This window comes from Nicotiana tabacum, chromosome 12 (genome assembly GCF_000715075.1).
Source record: "Nicotiana tabacum cultivar K326 chromosome 12, ASM71507v2, whole genome shotgun sequence".
NCBI lineage: Eukaryota > Viridiplantae > Streptophyta > Magnoliopsida > Solanales > Solanaceae > Nicotiana > Nicotiana tabacum.
Window position 1 is genome coordinate 123012744 of NC_134091.1, and position 15485 is coordinate 123028228.

Here is a 15485-nt window from a genome sequence, read left to right on the forward strand (position 1 = left end):
TTGTTTGTGAGGTAAGTGCCTGGGCACTATGCCCTAGCAATTAGGGTGTCTACCTCACATGGAATATGTTTCTAGAACCTATTTAGACAGTTGTTGAACAGCATCACTCCTTAGGTATACGAAAAATCAATACGGCGGGTTTAAAAGCGAGATTAGAGATAAAGAAACTTTGTCGCGGTCAGAGTGAGCAGTGAGAATTTGCAAGCTAGAGTAGTTGGAGAAAATATTTCTAGTAAGTTATTGTGATTGCTCGAGAGAAATCACAGTAAGTATAGTGCTCACGATCAGCAAAGAACAAATTGACGAAGTTATAGGTAACGTGGCGAGAAGGATTTCGGCAGCCGGAGAAATCACAACTCTAGGCCTCCTTAATCTTGTCTTCAATACTGCATTTCCATTATTTGCAATTAGTTAGTTTAACCAAACAAAAATCATTATTTGAATATTTTTGAGAATTGATTTGCTTGAATTCTTGTGATATATTAAGTTGTGATTGATGAGTTAATTCCCTGTGGGATTCGACTCCGGACTCTTAAACCGAATTATAATTTGCGACGACCGCTAGATAGCTGAGCGTGATCACAATGTATAAAAACTTTACACAGATAGTCAGGGTTTCCTTGTTGGTTTTTTGGGGATGTAACCAGGCACAAATCCTTGTGCTATTTTGTTTTAATAATATTTACCATTTCAAAATAAGAGTACACTAAGCACCCAAACCCAACACAGAGAGGGATTACCAAACTCGTATAAGTAGAAAAGGGAAGAACCTGATCGATAATATCATCCAGCGGATTGTTTGGAAGATCCAAAGAACGAATTATATCCAAAATTTTGGACCTTCTCTCAACAGCTCCTTCATACCTTAACATCATATAGGTGGTTAGTGTTAGACCTTCCTCAAACACCGAGTGCGATGATCTATGATGAAGCCAAAAAGAAAATATAATCAGAGCAGCACATTTTCACATGTTCCGCCTTTTCAAAAGTTCAGCTACATAGGCATGTCTTGCTTGGATATATTCATCTGTCTTTTCCTTGCAAGAATGGCAACACCAATCCGCAGAAACTGACTCTGTAACAGGTGGAATTAAACATGTCGGATGTACAAGTTGGCTACAACAGGAACACTGGAGCAATTTTTTCCTCTCCTACGCGGATGACCACCGATAGCAGTAAGAAGATCAATCCAAAAGAACCAAATAACACGCCAAGGGAAATAGGAGATCCAAGATTCAGGGACTAGTACCTCCTCCGAATTACAAATATCACAGATCTGAAATTCATCGTCATCGGACTCGGTAGATTCATATTCGGAATCAGCTGTACTTAATAAAAAAAGATTCAGCAGCGAGAAAAATGCCTAGAGCAAATTATATGAAACATCATGTATTTTCAGAAATGGTTGTCTTGCGCACACCTCAGCTTATCTTGACATTCTTTTTTCCAGTAACGGTGGTCTCCAGGACAGCTTATGCACACATCAGCTTTGACATTCTTTTCATTTACACTCTGAAATCAGACTAGGAAAGAACTCACCTGTATTAGCTTTGATTCTACTGTTTGACGAGAGTACTGAACTTTTAGCAAAAGGCACTCAGCGTCGGTTCATGAGTAAACAGGTTTACCAGTTAAATCAGGTGGAGGAAGTTAGGAATAAACACTACCATTAAGTTTCAGATTAAGAATAAAAGGTACACGCATCTGTACACATTTCCAGCATGTATTTTGTATGCAAGCAACTATATATCCTTTATAACGGATTCAGATCTAATTTCAATCCACCCAAACACATTAGCATTTTGATACATAGAAATAATATCTTTTCCACCTCTTTGCGCACCAGAACAAGTGAAACCAAATCTCTAGTATGAACTATATAAGCCATTTTACACATTAATAACTATATTGCTTTTCCAGCAACAAGAGGCTTAGGAGGGGACAAAGACCTAATTTCCGGTGCAGATGTTGGAAAAAGTATGTTGAGTTTATGCATTAAAATGTCAGCCCTTGATGGAATCTCATTCAAAAGAAATTGCTGAACAATTGGTTTCTTAAACCACTCCAAGACAGCATCTCCTGGAGCCCTCAAAACAACCTTACTGACCTCGAAGGGTGATTCCACCGAGCTTAACATTTGTGCCACCACAATTTTCAAAGTTGGTCCAGTGACCAACTTGATCCTCCTAGGGACAACACCATAATACAACATCCGTTTCCTAAACCTATGAAGCGTATGTACCACTGCCACGAGAGCTGCTCCCACTGACAAGTTTCTAACATCAAGGGACCACGCAATATGTTGATCAAACACTATAGCCTTGGGGAAAAGTTTGTTTTCATAGGCAACTTTCCATACACAACGAGCACGATTTATTTGTCCCATGAGGACAAGATAGTTAAGGAGAACATTAACAAAGTACCTAGAAGCTCCTTCTTCTAGCTCATAATCAATACCTTGGAAGAATTCCCTCACAAAAGATAAAACTGGTTGTTTCCTCTGCTCTGGCCCAGTAAAGAGCCCACACATGAAAGTGTGAGCCTTATGTTTCGTAGCACTCAAGATCGACATTAAATGCCTCTCATCGTTCTCATCTTGGCATCTTACTAAATGGGCAAGAATTGAAGTGTAAAGAATGAGGTCAACCTTGGCAGCAGAGTTCACGTATGTTTCAAGGAGAGGTTTGGCTGAGTCGTACAATCCGCTCTTCATGCACGATTCAAAGAGCTGCCGTATTATGAAATTATTCGTCCTGATTCCTGATGAACCCATAAACCGTAGCCACATTAAAGCAAGATCAACAGAACCGTCTTTAATGTAAACCATTAGAACATCACTAGCATTCACATCAACTGAATATCCCATGGCCTTCATTTCCAGTAAAATCTTTGCAGAAACATCCAAAAGCTTCTTTTTGGCAAGAAGAGTTAGCAAGGCCGTATAAGTACTCAATCCTGGTCTCAGACCTGCATTAGTCATCGAGTTATAAAGCTTCATAGCCGCATCTACATGACCAGAGGCAGCATGCATCTCCAGCAGAGAAGAATAGGTGGAAGGAGTGGGCAAAAATCCCGCCTTTTCCATATCCAAGAAGACAGACATTGCAATATCAAGCTTTCCAGATTTTGCATGGGACTCAACAATCATGGTGTATAGCCCATAGTTAGGTCTAAACCCTGCTTTCTTCATTTCATCCCACAGCCTTAGAGCAGTCTCTAATTTTCCAGCCTTCACAAAAGACTCAATCAAGGATACGAACATAGTAGCAGATGGTCTGAGCCCGAAGCCCTGCATTTCAGTATATACCTTCATTGATGTGTCCAACCTCCCAGCTTTACCCATAGAATCAACGAGGGAGGCAAAGATCCCAAAACCTGGACGAAAGTTATTCACCTTCATCTGCTGGAAGAGTTTGAATGCTGCATCGAGGCGTCCTGACTTTGCGAGGTTTGGGATCATTAACTCATAACTCGATGCATCTAACGAGCACCCAGCTTTTTCCATACTCTCATATATCTCAAACGCCTTATATGGCAAACCGTTGTTTAGGAACACGGTGATAAGGGAGTTATAGGTCTGGGTATCAACTATGCAACCAGACTCTTGAATTTTGTTAAAACAGCAGAATGCCACCTCAAATTTCTCTGCCTTGGCTAGGTATTGGATGACTCGATTATACGCATTAAATAGAGATGCCCCATTTTCGCCAGAATCAAGGACCATGTCATCAAAAACCGATTGAATTCCATCAAAATCTCTGCTTTGGTTCAATTTATCGAACAGGGTAATGTAGCAAGCATCGTTTGGCTTATACCAAGGTTGTCTCTTTGCCCACCGAAATAAACTTAACGAAGCATTACTATCTTCCATAACTTTCAAGGCTTGCATAATGTGAGTCATATTTGGTATAAACTGGAGCTTATCCAATTGAGTCTCCATATCAGGGCCCCACTTCCACCTCTTCACAATCTCAACAAGTTTTGCAACTGCGGAAGCATTCAAAATAGGCTTCTTCAACCCACCCACCATTACATGATCATCAACCCCAGGCTCAACCGACCTTATTCCTTTCCCTGAGTAAATAACACTCCCTGATTCATCTAGATATTCTACATCTTCAGTCCACTCAGAACAGTAGTATCTCGAAAAGTAAAGAGCTTTAGCATTGACATTAGCAGTGTTCTGATTCGCCGAAATAAATCGATGATTATTCCGAGAAATGTCGACTAATTTGCGGCTATGTTTCAGGTTTCTATAAAAGAGAAGGCTGCAAAAAATCATGGTGCAACCATTTATTTAGATCGGAGGTAGAGAGAGCGAGAGAGATGAACTGAAATTTATTCGGCGCCGGAGATCAAGCTTTTGCTTTTTGGTGTTTATTATTGGGTTCTTCTTCCCAATTTACGCAGAGAGACTGAAAGAGATGAGCTTTCCTAAACCCTAAACCCACGTCACCTGCTTCCTGCTCTGCCAGTATTAACGGGTCGGGTGAAAGTCGGGCCTCTTCAGTAGCCGTTTTTAGAGCGATAAAAAAATAACACACTATACACGCTCTCAAAATAATAACCGAAAGATTTTATATAATTTTTCGGCTAGTGAATATAAATAGTTTCTGACACAGGCTAAAATTAAAAAAAATATCCACCCTTATAAGGAGCTTGTCCTTAAATAATAGCCCCATTTTTGCTATATTCAATTTAGCTATCATGTTAGATAACTCATAAATTCTATTAGGTTGTCAAAAATTTAATTTTTCACTTATAGTAAAATCATTGGTAGGATTTCATGCTATATGCAATCTAGCTATTATGTTGGATAACTCACAAACTCTCTACCTTATTGGTATGACTTTGTACTTGTCAAATATTCACTAAACTCTACCAGATTGGCACGAGTTTGTATTATCTACATTCGTCATATCTATCAAATTGTTCATCAAAATCTACCTAATTATCATAAGAAGAATTAACCCAAACAACCGTCCACCTAATCTGTTAAACTAAATATAGCCGGCGAATGTATAATACATATATATATAATTCATGTATAATATGTGTATGATTGTGTATATTCAATGCAAAATCTATATACACCTACTAGAAATAGTAAACAGTAAATTTGGATAGTTATTTGTATAACAATCCTTTATCATAATTTGCATGTATTGTTCAACTAAATGTTCTCGATTTACAATTTCAATTTTCGAATAAACAACCTCAAATCTCCACCAATTGATCTCAAATTTAAGACAACCTCCAAATACCAATACAAATGATCCCCAATCACCAATTTCATCAAATAATATCAAATCAAGAAGACTTATTTTATCTTCTTCAACACTTTCTAAGTACCAACAATGGAGTTTTGAGATTTTAAGAAAAATCACTAGCAACGGCGTTTGAATTAAAATTTAAGCACTAATTATCAATATATAAGTGATTTTAACAAGAAGGTTTAACCCAAATAGCGGCACATCTAATCTCTTAAACTTAAAATAGCCGACGGATGTATAATATATGTGTAATTCATGAATAATACATGTATAAATATGTATAATGAATGTATAATTTATGTATACTCGCTAGGAAAAATAAATATTAAATATGGCTGGCTATTTGTGTAACAGTATTTTTTAACAATACTCAATGATTAACTTTCACTTTCCAACCCCAAATCAGAATTTCAATTCCCAAGCTTCTAAAATTGAAGAATTATAATATTCTTGATGAAGAGGAACTATCACATATAAAACTAAAAAAAGGCCTATTTCCGCAACCAAGTAAAAAACGGGAACAATATTTAAAGACCAATCTCTTAGGGGGACAACTGTCGCAAGTTGTTATCTAGACAACAGTAAATTTATAGTTACTTAGCTAGCGTTTAGCCATAAATTTCCAATTTTGTTCTGAAAAATCTGATTTGGTTGAAGTTTGGTTTAAAGATGAAAATGTGTTTGGACATCAGTTTTCAAAATATATTTCTCAAATTTATTTTGGAAAAACATGATACATGATTTATACCCACAAGTTCTAAAAACTATCACAAATACCCAACAGTATCATTATCAATAACATTCATTATATTATCGCAAACCATAGTCCTGAACATAAATAAATTTGATACAAAATTATCATTTTTATAATGAACTATATGATACACTATCAGGTGACCGAGAAGACAAAGTAATATTCTTACAAAATAATAAATGGTGGGCTTTTTTATAAAATATAAAAGTTTGGGGTAATTTTTTAAAAATGTAATAGTGATATTTTGGCCAAAATATAGGTAAAATCTATGGTCAAACATGTATTTGCCAAATAAAACCCAAATTTATTTTAACAAAATTTATGGCCAAGCGGGTCATTAATGTTTGGCCGCCTCAAAATCAAATATCAGATAGTATCAATCGCATGTTTGAAATTTCAAATTTGAGACTGTCTGAAGTTTGCCATTCTTTCATCTCACCAAGTTAGAGCATTAGATTTTCAGGCTGTTCAAAAGCTCATTTGCCCTAACTAGAAATATTTTATGCCGTCACAAATAGGGGAGGAGCCGGCCCTTCATATACGGGTTCGGCTGAACCTAATAACTTTTGTCCAAACTCTGTATTTATCTTTAAAAAATTATTGAATTATTTACAAATTATTAATTTAGAATTTACTAACTCAAAAGAATTAGAATACTCAACCCATAAATTTCAAATCTTGGCTCCGCCTCTGATCACAAAAACCAAAAAGATGCTAATCTGAACAAACTTGGAAAATGGCCCTTAAGTTGGAGTATGCCCTACCAAAACGATCTGATCAAGACGTTACCCATCTTCCGTCTCCTATCTTTATATTGGTATTAAAAATTTCACCCCAGCTGCCAAAGAGCGAAACAATCAGTGGAGCTCACCCACAAAATGTTCCCTATATTGCCAAAACCAAGAAGAGTTTGAGGAACATTGTTGAGACTTAATGATCAGCTTTAAGTCTCTACTCATTACTTAATGATCGACGTGGGGGGTCGTGCGGGGTGCGAGATTGGGCTGGCTCAGGTTTGCATTTCTGGTCGCATCTGCGGAGCCGCAATTGTGACAGTTTCTCCGCTGATGCGATGGGGGGCTTTATAAGTGAGGATCGCAGATGCGATCGATATATCGCATAAGCGACCCTTTGTTCCGTAGATACAATACCCTTGGTAGACTTTATATTTTCGAGAGTTAGCTATTTTTTCATTATTTTGAGTTTTGGAACTCGAAAAAAGGCGATTTTTAGGATATTTTCATCACTAATTTGTGGGTAAGTAATTTTCACTTGAATTCGATTATATATCTTGTTCCGCTCTAAGTAGGGCAACAACTGCCCGCGGACATTTAAGCTTTTGTAGGGAAATGACACCGAAAAATAACGATAATAATATTGTAATGATATTATTTGTAAGCGAAAACACACGGATTGACTTGAGTCGTGCTAGACACTGTCCTAAGAAACTATTTCAGCAATATGAAATATTTCTCCAGGATTAAACAAGCATATCTCTATTTAATTAAAGGATACAGGAATCAGCAAAATTAAATAATACACTAGTAAATCTTAAGGAATAATTAGAATAGAAATTTCTTAAAGGCAAAATAAAGGTTTTCTCTATTTTTCAGTGGCTAGCTATTAAGGAATAATAGCTAATGATTAATGGAGATTACTAAAGCTTTAGTTGGAAAGCATACTGACCAAAATGTGTAAGAAGGAGAGGAAATAAAGGGAATGTTTCTGATGATCTTTTCGAGTATAATGTGAGCTTATATATAGGCTTTAAAGAGGGCTAGCAATTAAGACAAGTGTATAGGAAACTTATACACTTGTCCACACATATGCCACTTGTTATTTAGCATGACAATTGGTTAAGTTTCATTGAAGATATTGCCACATGTACATATGACTTCATGCAAGAAGCCACATACTATTCCAAAATATTTTTTGAAATAAATTAATTTATCAACAATCCCCACATCAAAAGATATTTTAGGAATTTAGGAGTAATGAATAGGAGAGTAAGATTTGCTGGATTTGTATGGTCCATATGTAATAGGTTCGGTGTCTTCTGGACTATGAACCAAACTTAGATCAATAAAATTTAACTCACAGAATTACGGGTGAAATATAATATTTCTATGAACCAATAATTCTTATTGTAAGTCAGAGATTTTATCAATCACATTTTGACCCCCGATAATTTTGCTGTTCAACACGGTTTTGCACCCAACAGGCCATGCGCGTGCCTGGTTATTCATGAAAACTCTAGAGACTAGGCCAAAATTTCATAGGAGCGGCCCACTCCACTCTCATATAGGTGAATTCATCAAGTGTATACTGCTTTTAAATACAACATCCATAAGGACTATGAATTTCATTAAGAGTTATAACTCAGCTTCTCAATTAGTAGCAGTTAAGCACTCTCTTTTAGTGCTTCAGTGCCAATATCAACTTGTTATTACCCATATGAACCTACTTCATAGGATCTCCTATCACATAGGTTGGGTTACCATATCGATTGACAATATGTCGGCCTTAACCCCATCTCTTTTGAGGTTTGAAGAATTAATTTTCTTCCCACAGGTTTAGTCAGAGGATTGGCCAAATTTATCTCTGACTTTACATAGTCAATGAAAATTATTCCATCTCTCAACATCTATTTTATGACATCATGTCTCAATTTCATGTATCTACTTTTACAATTATAAGATTTATTCTTTGCTATAGCTATTGCCGCTTGGCAATCACAATGTATAGACACAGGAGGCAATACGTCATTTATTAAAGGGATATTAGCTAAGAAGTTTCTTAGCCACTCAGCCTCAGAACTAGCTAACTCCAGAACTACAAACTCTGATTCCATAGTCGATCTAGCAATGATCGTCTGTTTAGTTGATTTTCACGATATTGCACCACCACCGAGGGTGAATACATAACCACTAGTAGATTTTGTCTCATCTGAATCAGAGATCCAGTTTGCATCACTATACCTTCTAAGGTAGAAGGAAATCCACTAAATAGGATACCATAATTCATGGTTCTTCTCAAATATTTCATTAATCTATCTAATGCAGACCAATGATCTCTGTTGGGATTATGAGTATATCTACTCAGTTTACACACAGCATAGGCTATATCAGGCATTGTAAAATTCATTAAATGCATCAGACTCCCAATAATCTGCGCATATTTAGACTGAGCAACTGGGTCACCATTATTCTTTTTCAACTGAGAGTTAGCATCAAAAGGAGTGCTCACATATGTGACATTAAAATATTCAAACTTCTTAAGAAGTCTCTCAACATAATGTTCTTGTGACAACATTATTCCATCTTCATTCCTTATAATTTTAATACCCAATATTGTATTTACTTTACCTAGATCTTTCATATCAAAATTAGCAGATAAAAATAATTTAGTACTTTGCACAATATCTAAACTTGTACCAAATATAAGCATGTCATCAACATATAAGCATATTATCACATAATCATTGTCTACCACTTTAGTATAAATATATTTATCCACCTCCACTGAAGAAAAACTGTCTCTTCGTAAGACTTGTTCAAATTTCTCATACCACTACTTAGGAGCTTGTTTAAGGCCATAAAGAGATTTAATTAATTTACAAACTTTATTTTCTTGTCCAGGAATGACACAGCCTTCAGGTTGAACTATATAATTTTTTTCTTCTAAATCACCATTTAGAAAAGCAGTTTTTGCATCCATTTGGTGGAAAAAAAGCTTACGGATTGAAGTTAAGGCAATTAAAACTCGAATAGAAGAAATTCTAGTGTAACGACCCGACCTGTCATTCCGAGAGTTGTAGCCCTATTTTTCCCATTTTTGCTTATTTATGTGTTGTTCAGCTTTGTTGAGTTATATCGAGTTGGTAGGTTTGGGTTCAGAGTAGTTTTGGAGTGAAATGAGACACTTAGTCTCTTAGTTAGAAAGATAAGTTAGAAAAAGTCAATCGGAAATTGACTTATGAGTAAACAAATTCGGATTGGGATTTTTATGATTCGGTTAGTTTCATTGGGTAATTTTAGACTTAGGAGTATGTCCAGAATATAATTTGGAGGTCCGTGGTAGAATTAGGCTTGAATTGGCGAAAGTTAAAAATTTGGCAATTTTGGTCGGCAGTGAAAAATTAGGTATCGGGGTCGGAATTGAATTCCGGAAGTTGGAGTAGGTTCGTAGTGTCATTTGTGATGTGTGTGCAAAATTTAAGTTAATTCTGAGTTGATTTGATATGTTTTGGCGCGAATTTTTGGAAGTCGAAAGTTCGAAAGTTCATTTAGTTTGATTTGAGGCGCATTTCGTCGTTTAAATGTTGTTATGCATGATTTGAGGCCTTGAGTTGGTTTGTGTTATGTTATGAAACTTGTTAGTATATTCGTATGGGGTCTCGAAGAGCTCGGGTGAGTTTCGGATAGGTTTGGGCTGCATTGTGCTCGTTTTTCTTATGTTTCGACGTCGTTTCTTTCAGCATAAATGGTACCATATTAAGCAAATGAGCTCCGATTTCTATTTTGATTAAAGCATTAGATTCGTATCGTAATTACGGAGTCATAGAAAAAAGAATCGTCGAATTTGGGAATCGTATGAGGAATATATGGTCATTTTACTAAAAACTTTGTGTTGTCAGATTTTTCAAATTAATTACGAAATTGCCATTGAATTCGTATTTAAAAATCTGCACTATTTGTAAATATTAAAACCTACATATCTCCTTTATTATAAGGTCAAATTGAGTGATTCAAAAGCCTAACTTAACTAAAATTTCACAAGAAATCTATTGGAGGCATAAAAAGCGAGTTTTGGGATCGTTTGACATGAGAAACGAGGTAGAATAGCTGGCAGAAAATATATAAAACGAGAGTTTGTTCATTCGGTCATATTTTGAGTTGGGGAGTTCGGATTTGGGCGATTTTGGGGGCGATTATCATCATAAGGATTGGGGTAAGTGTTCTCTACTTAATTTTGATTACATTTCATAAATCCATATTCGTTTTTAGGATTTGATTGATAATTTCAAAGTAAAATTGAGGGAGTTAAGATTTGAGTTTTGGAGAGTTTAAGTGAGGATTTGAGGGACCAAACGGAATTCGATTTTGATGAATTTTATATGGTTAGACTCGAGAGAGGACGAAGTTTATTATTCTTCCATTTTTGACTGATTTCAAGACGTGGACCCAAGGGCCGGGTTTTGGCCGATTTCGGATTTTTGGCATATTTATGTAATTTTTATTGTGGAATTCGATTCTTTAGAATATGTTGACAGTACTATTATGATTTTTGGTTAGATTCAGAGCTTTTGGAGACCGAGTCCAGAGACGAGGGCATCCCGGAGTAGGATTTTACGTTGTTAAGGTAAGTAACAGTTTTAACTCTGGCCTTGAGGGTATAAACCTGGAGATTTTGATATCTTGTGACTGTTTGGAGGTGATACCCACGCTAGGTGATGGGCATGTGGGTGTATACCTTGAGGGATTGAGACTTGGTCCGTCCCGTGAGGCCTCATGGCCATCATTTATGTTTACGTTGTTATTTGTTGTTGAACCGGTCTGCCTTCATGTTAGAGATCATGCTTAGGCTTTATTCATGCTCATATTATTTGTACTCAGTCATAAAAATTATTGTACATATTTACCTTAGTCTCTATTATTTGCTAATATACTGTGATACTTGATGTGGGTTGTGTTCCCTTATTTGTTGATGATGGTGAGGCTAGTGAGGTACATGATTGAGTGAGGTCGAGGGCCTGGTTGTGAGGATATTAATACCATAGCGCATGGGTTGTCCGCGTAGTACGTGCGTTGACTGTGCGGGTCCAGGTATTGATACCATAGCGTGTGAGTTGTCCGCGTAGCACGTGAGTTAACTGTGCGGGTCCAGGTATTGATATGATGGCACGTGAGTTGCCCGTGCTTAGCCCTTGGGCTTTGGGAGTCCCTCCGGAGTCTGTACACACCCCCAGTGAGCGCAGAGTGTTGAGTGTTTTGAGTATTGAGTGCTGAGTGCGAGTGATGAGTGATGGAGTGACACTGCTGTGAGGTTGTATTTATTTGTGTTGTTGCATTTATCTGTTAAACTTCTTTGTGGCATTTACTGAGTTATGGAATTTACCTGTTTATTTCTGTTTATTTTTAAATTGTAAAAATAAATAATTGGACTGTTTTACTTAGCTCGTCACTACTGCTCAGTTTCTTAATTATTTCGGTTACTACTGAGTCGGTTGTACTCATGCTACACCCTGCACTTTATGTGCAGATCCATGTGAGTTAGAAGGCGGCGATCGTTGAGTTCAGGCTGGCTATCTTTGGAGACTGCAAGGTAGCTGTTAGCATCCACAGGACCTTGTTACTCCTCTTGTCATTTCTTCTTTTGGACAGTTAGACATCTTATATATCTTAGTTCATAGTTTTAGATGCTCATGACTGAGTGACACCCCGATGTTTGGGGCTCGTTTTCGTATTTTTCTATATTATATTTAGAGTTGATTTAGTTTATGAAAAATTTAAATGTTAAAATATTTTATTAAATTTTTATAATCGGTTTAGTAGTAATATTTTGGGAAGTAGGCTTGCCTTGTAACACGATAGGCGCCATCACGACCATGGTTAGATTTTGGGACGTGACATCTAATCACTAGTGCAAATGTATCAAAATAATCTATATTTTATTTTTGAGAAAATTATTTTGCTACTAGCCGAGTTTTATATTTATCTAAAGATCCATCAGGATTAAATTTCTTTTTGAAAATCCATTTACAACCAATAGGCTTTGCACCAGAAGGTAAATCAGTTAAAATCCATGTGTTATTTTTCAAAATAGAATCGATTTCAACTTTTATTACCTCTTTCCAATATTTAACATCTAAAGAAGATATAGCTTCAAAATAATTTGATGGTTCATTATCGACAAGAAAAGTTTGAAAATCATTTCCATAAGAAAAATATTCTTTCCTAGGCCTTTTGCTCCTTCTCAGTTCCTCATTAGAGATAATTTCATTATTTGTTTCAACATGTGTATGCGAAATTTTATCAGACGGTGGAAAAATATTTTCAAAGAACTCTGCATCCTTTGTCTCAATTATAGTATTGCAATCAAGCACATCACTTTTTAATACAAGAAATCTATATGCAACACTATGTTCAGCATATCCAATAAGCATACAATCAGCAGTTTTAGAACCTATTTTCCTCCTTTTAAGTTCAGGCAAAAAAACTTTAGCAAGGTAACCCCACACTTTTAAATATTTTAAGTTAGGTTTATAACCCTTCCACAATTCATAGGGAGTTTTGCCAATTCTTCTATGCGGTATTCTATTTTGTAAGTGACATGCAGATAAAATAGCTTCACCCCACAAATTATCACGAGCATTAGAACTAACTAACATAGAGTTCAGCATCTCTTTCAATGTTCTATTTTTCTTTTCAACTACTCCATTTGACTTAGGTGAATAAGGCGGAGTTACTTCATAAATTATTCCATTTTTTTCACAAAATTCATTCAAAGATAAATATTCTCCATCTATATCAGATCTAATTCTCTTGATTTTTCTACTAAGTTGATTTTCAACCTCAGTTTTATAAGAAATAAAAGCATTAAAAGCATCATCTTTATTTCTAAGCAAATACAACTTAGTATATCTAGAAAAATTATCAATAAAAGTCACATAATATCTTTTACCACCTCTAGTCATAGTCTGCTTCAAGTTGCCTAAACCAGTGTGAATTAAAGATAACAATTCAGTTTCTCTATTTACGAAAAAATAAGTCTTTCTAGTACTTTTAGCTTCAGTACATATTTTATACTTGTTAATATTATTTGAGTCTAAACCATATATTAATCCTACTGACTGCATTTTCTTTATATACACGACATTAACATGTCATAGTCTAGCATGCCACAAAGAAATTGACTCAACCATATAAGCAGAAGAAGATGTATTTTCATATCTAGTATCAGAAATATTAAGCATAAATAAACCATGGTTACAATATCGATTGCCCACAAAAATATTATTTTTGTTCAATACAACCTTATTATTCTCGAAAGAAACCTTCACTCCAACTTTTCCTAATAATCCCACAGAAACCAAATTGGTTTGGATATTAGGTATATGCAATACATCACTCAATGCTAGAGTTTTACCAGATGTGAGTTTGAGAAGAATTTTTCCTTTCCCAAGAACGCGAGTTGTTTTTGAGTCACCAAGATAAATAGTTCTTTTCCTTTCTCAACTTGGGTGTAAGACAAAAATTCATTTTTGTCTGCACAAATGTGCCTAGTAGCACCAGAGTCTATTACCCAATTTCTCACATTGGCCACCTTATTTATTTGAGAAATGACCGCAACAATTATATTATCCGCTTTAGTCAAATTTAACTTTGACTTAGCGAGATTGTCATTTATCTCATCTCTTCACTTGCATTGAGGTGCATTTTTCTTGAAGGTTTTAATATTAGCATTGGATATATAACCATGTCTATTTACATACCTGTATTTTGATATCAGTGTCTACTCAAGTTGTGGATGCAATAACGTATTTGCAACACCGTAGATATCTGGCAGGACAACTGGAATAGTAGCAGCGGAGACAATACCAAAATTGGTAGCACCATCAAAAATTTTCGTGGTAGTATTACTTGCTGAAATAGTTTCTTAGATTGTAGGGAAATGACACCGAAAAATAACGATAATAATACTGCAATGATATTATTTGTAAGCAGAAACACACGGATTGACTTGAGTCGTGCTAGGCATTATCCTAAGAAACTATTTCAGCAATGTGAAATATTTTTTCAGAATTAAACAAGCTCATCTCTATTTATTTAGAGGATACAGGAATCAGCAAAACTAAATAATATACCAGCAAATCTTAAGGAATAATTAGAATACAAATTTCTTAAAGGAAAAATAAAGGTTTTCTCTATTTTTCAGTGGCTAGCTATTAAGGAATAATAGCTAATGATTAATGGAGATTACTAAAGCTTTGGTTGGAAAGCATACTGACCAAAACGTGTAAGAAGCAAAGGAAAGAAAGGGAATGTTTCTGATGATCTTTTCAAGTATAATATGAGCCTATATATAGACTTTAAAGAGGGCTAGCAATAAGACAAGTATATTGGACACTTATACACTTGTCCATACATATGCCACTTGTTATTTAGCATGACAATTGGTTAAGTTTCATTGAAGATATTGTCACATGGACATATGACTTCATGCAAGAAGCCACATACTATTCCAAAATATTTTTTGAAATAAATTAATTTATCAACAGCTTTCACTCCAGGAGGCAGCGGAAAAGGTGTTGCCAAAAATGGGAGGACATTCCTCACAGCTCTATAAGATTTGGCAATAGGACAGTTCCCTGTCTCTAACCATTCATTTCCCGTTGTCTCGTGTTTAAAGGAATTGTCCTGTTTCTTCTTTTTGGATGATTCGGGGTTTTTCTTATG

General features: G+C 35.7%; 1 protein-coding gene across 1 annotated transcript; it reads right to left on the bottom strand.

Moving 5' to 3' along the window:
* Positions 1 to 1650: 1650 nt before the first annotated feature.
* LOC107822029 (pentatricopeptide repeat-containing protein At1g79490, mitochondrial) lies at positions 1651 to 4494 on the bottom strand. Its single transcript, XM_016648517.2, has one exon. The coding sequence runs from the start codon at positions 4280 to 4282 to the stop codon at positions 1904 to 1906; it is 2379 nt and encodes a 792-aa protein (XP_016504003.1). The 5' UTR covers positions 4283 to 4494; the 3' UTR covers positions 1651 to 1903.
* Positions 4495 to 15485: the final 10991 nt, after the last annotated feature.

Bases quoted from the DNA above. Each gene is read 5' to 3' on its own strand.
- LOC107822029 (XM_016648517.2), bottom strand. From the start codon at position 4,282: ATGATTTTTTGCAGCCTTCTCTTTTATAGAAACCTGAAACATAGCCGC.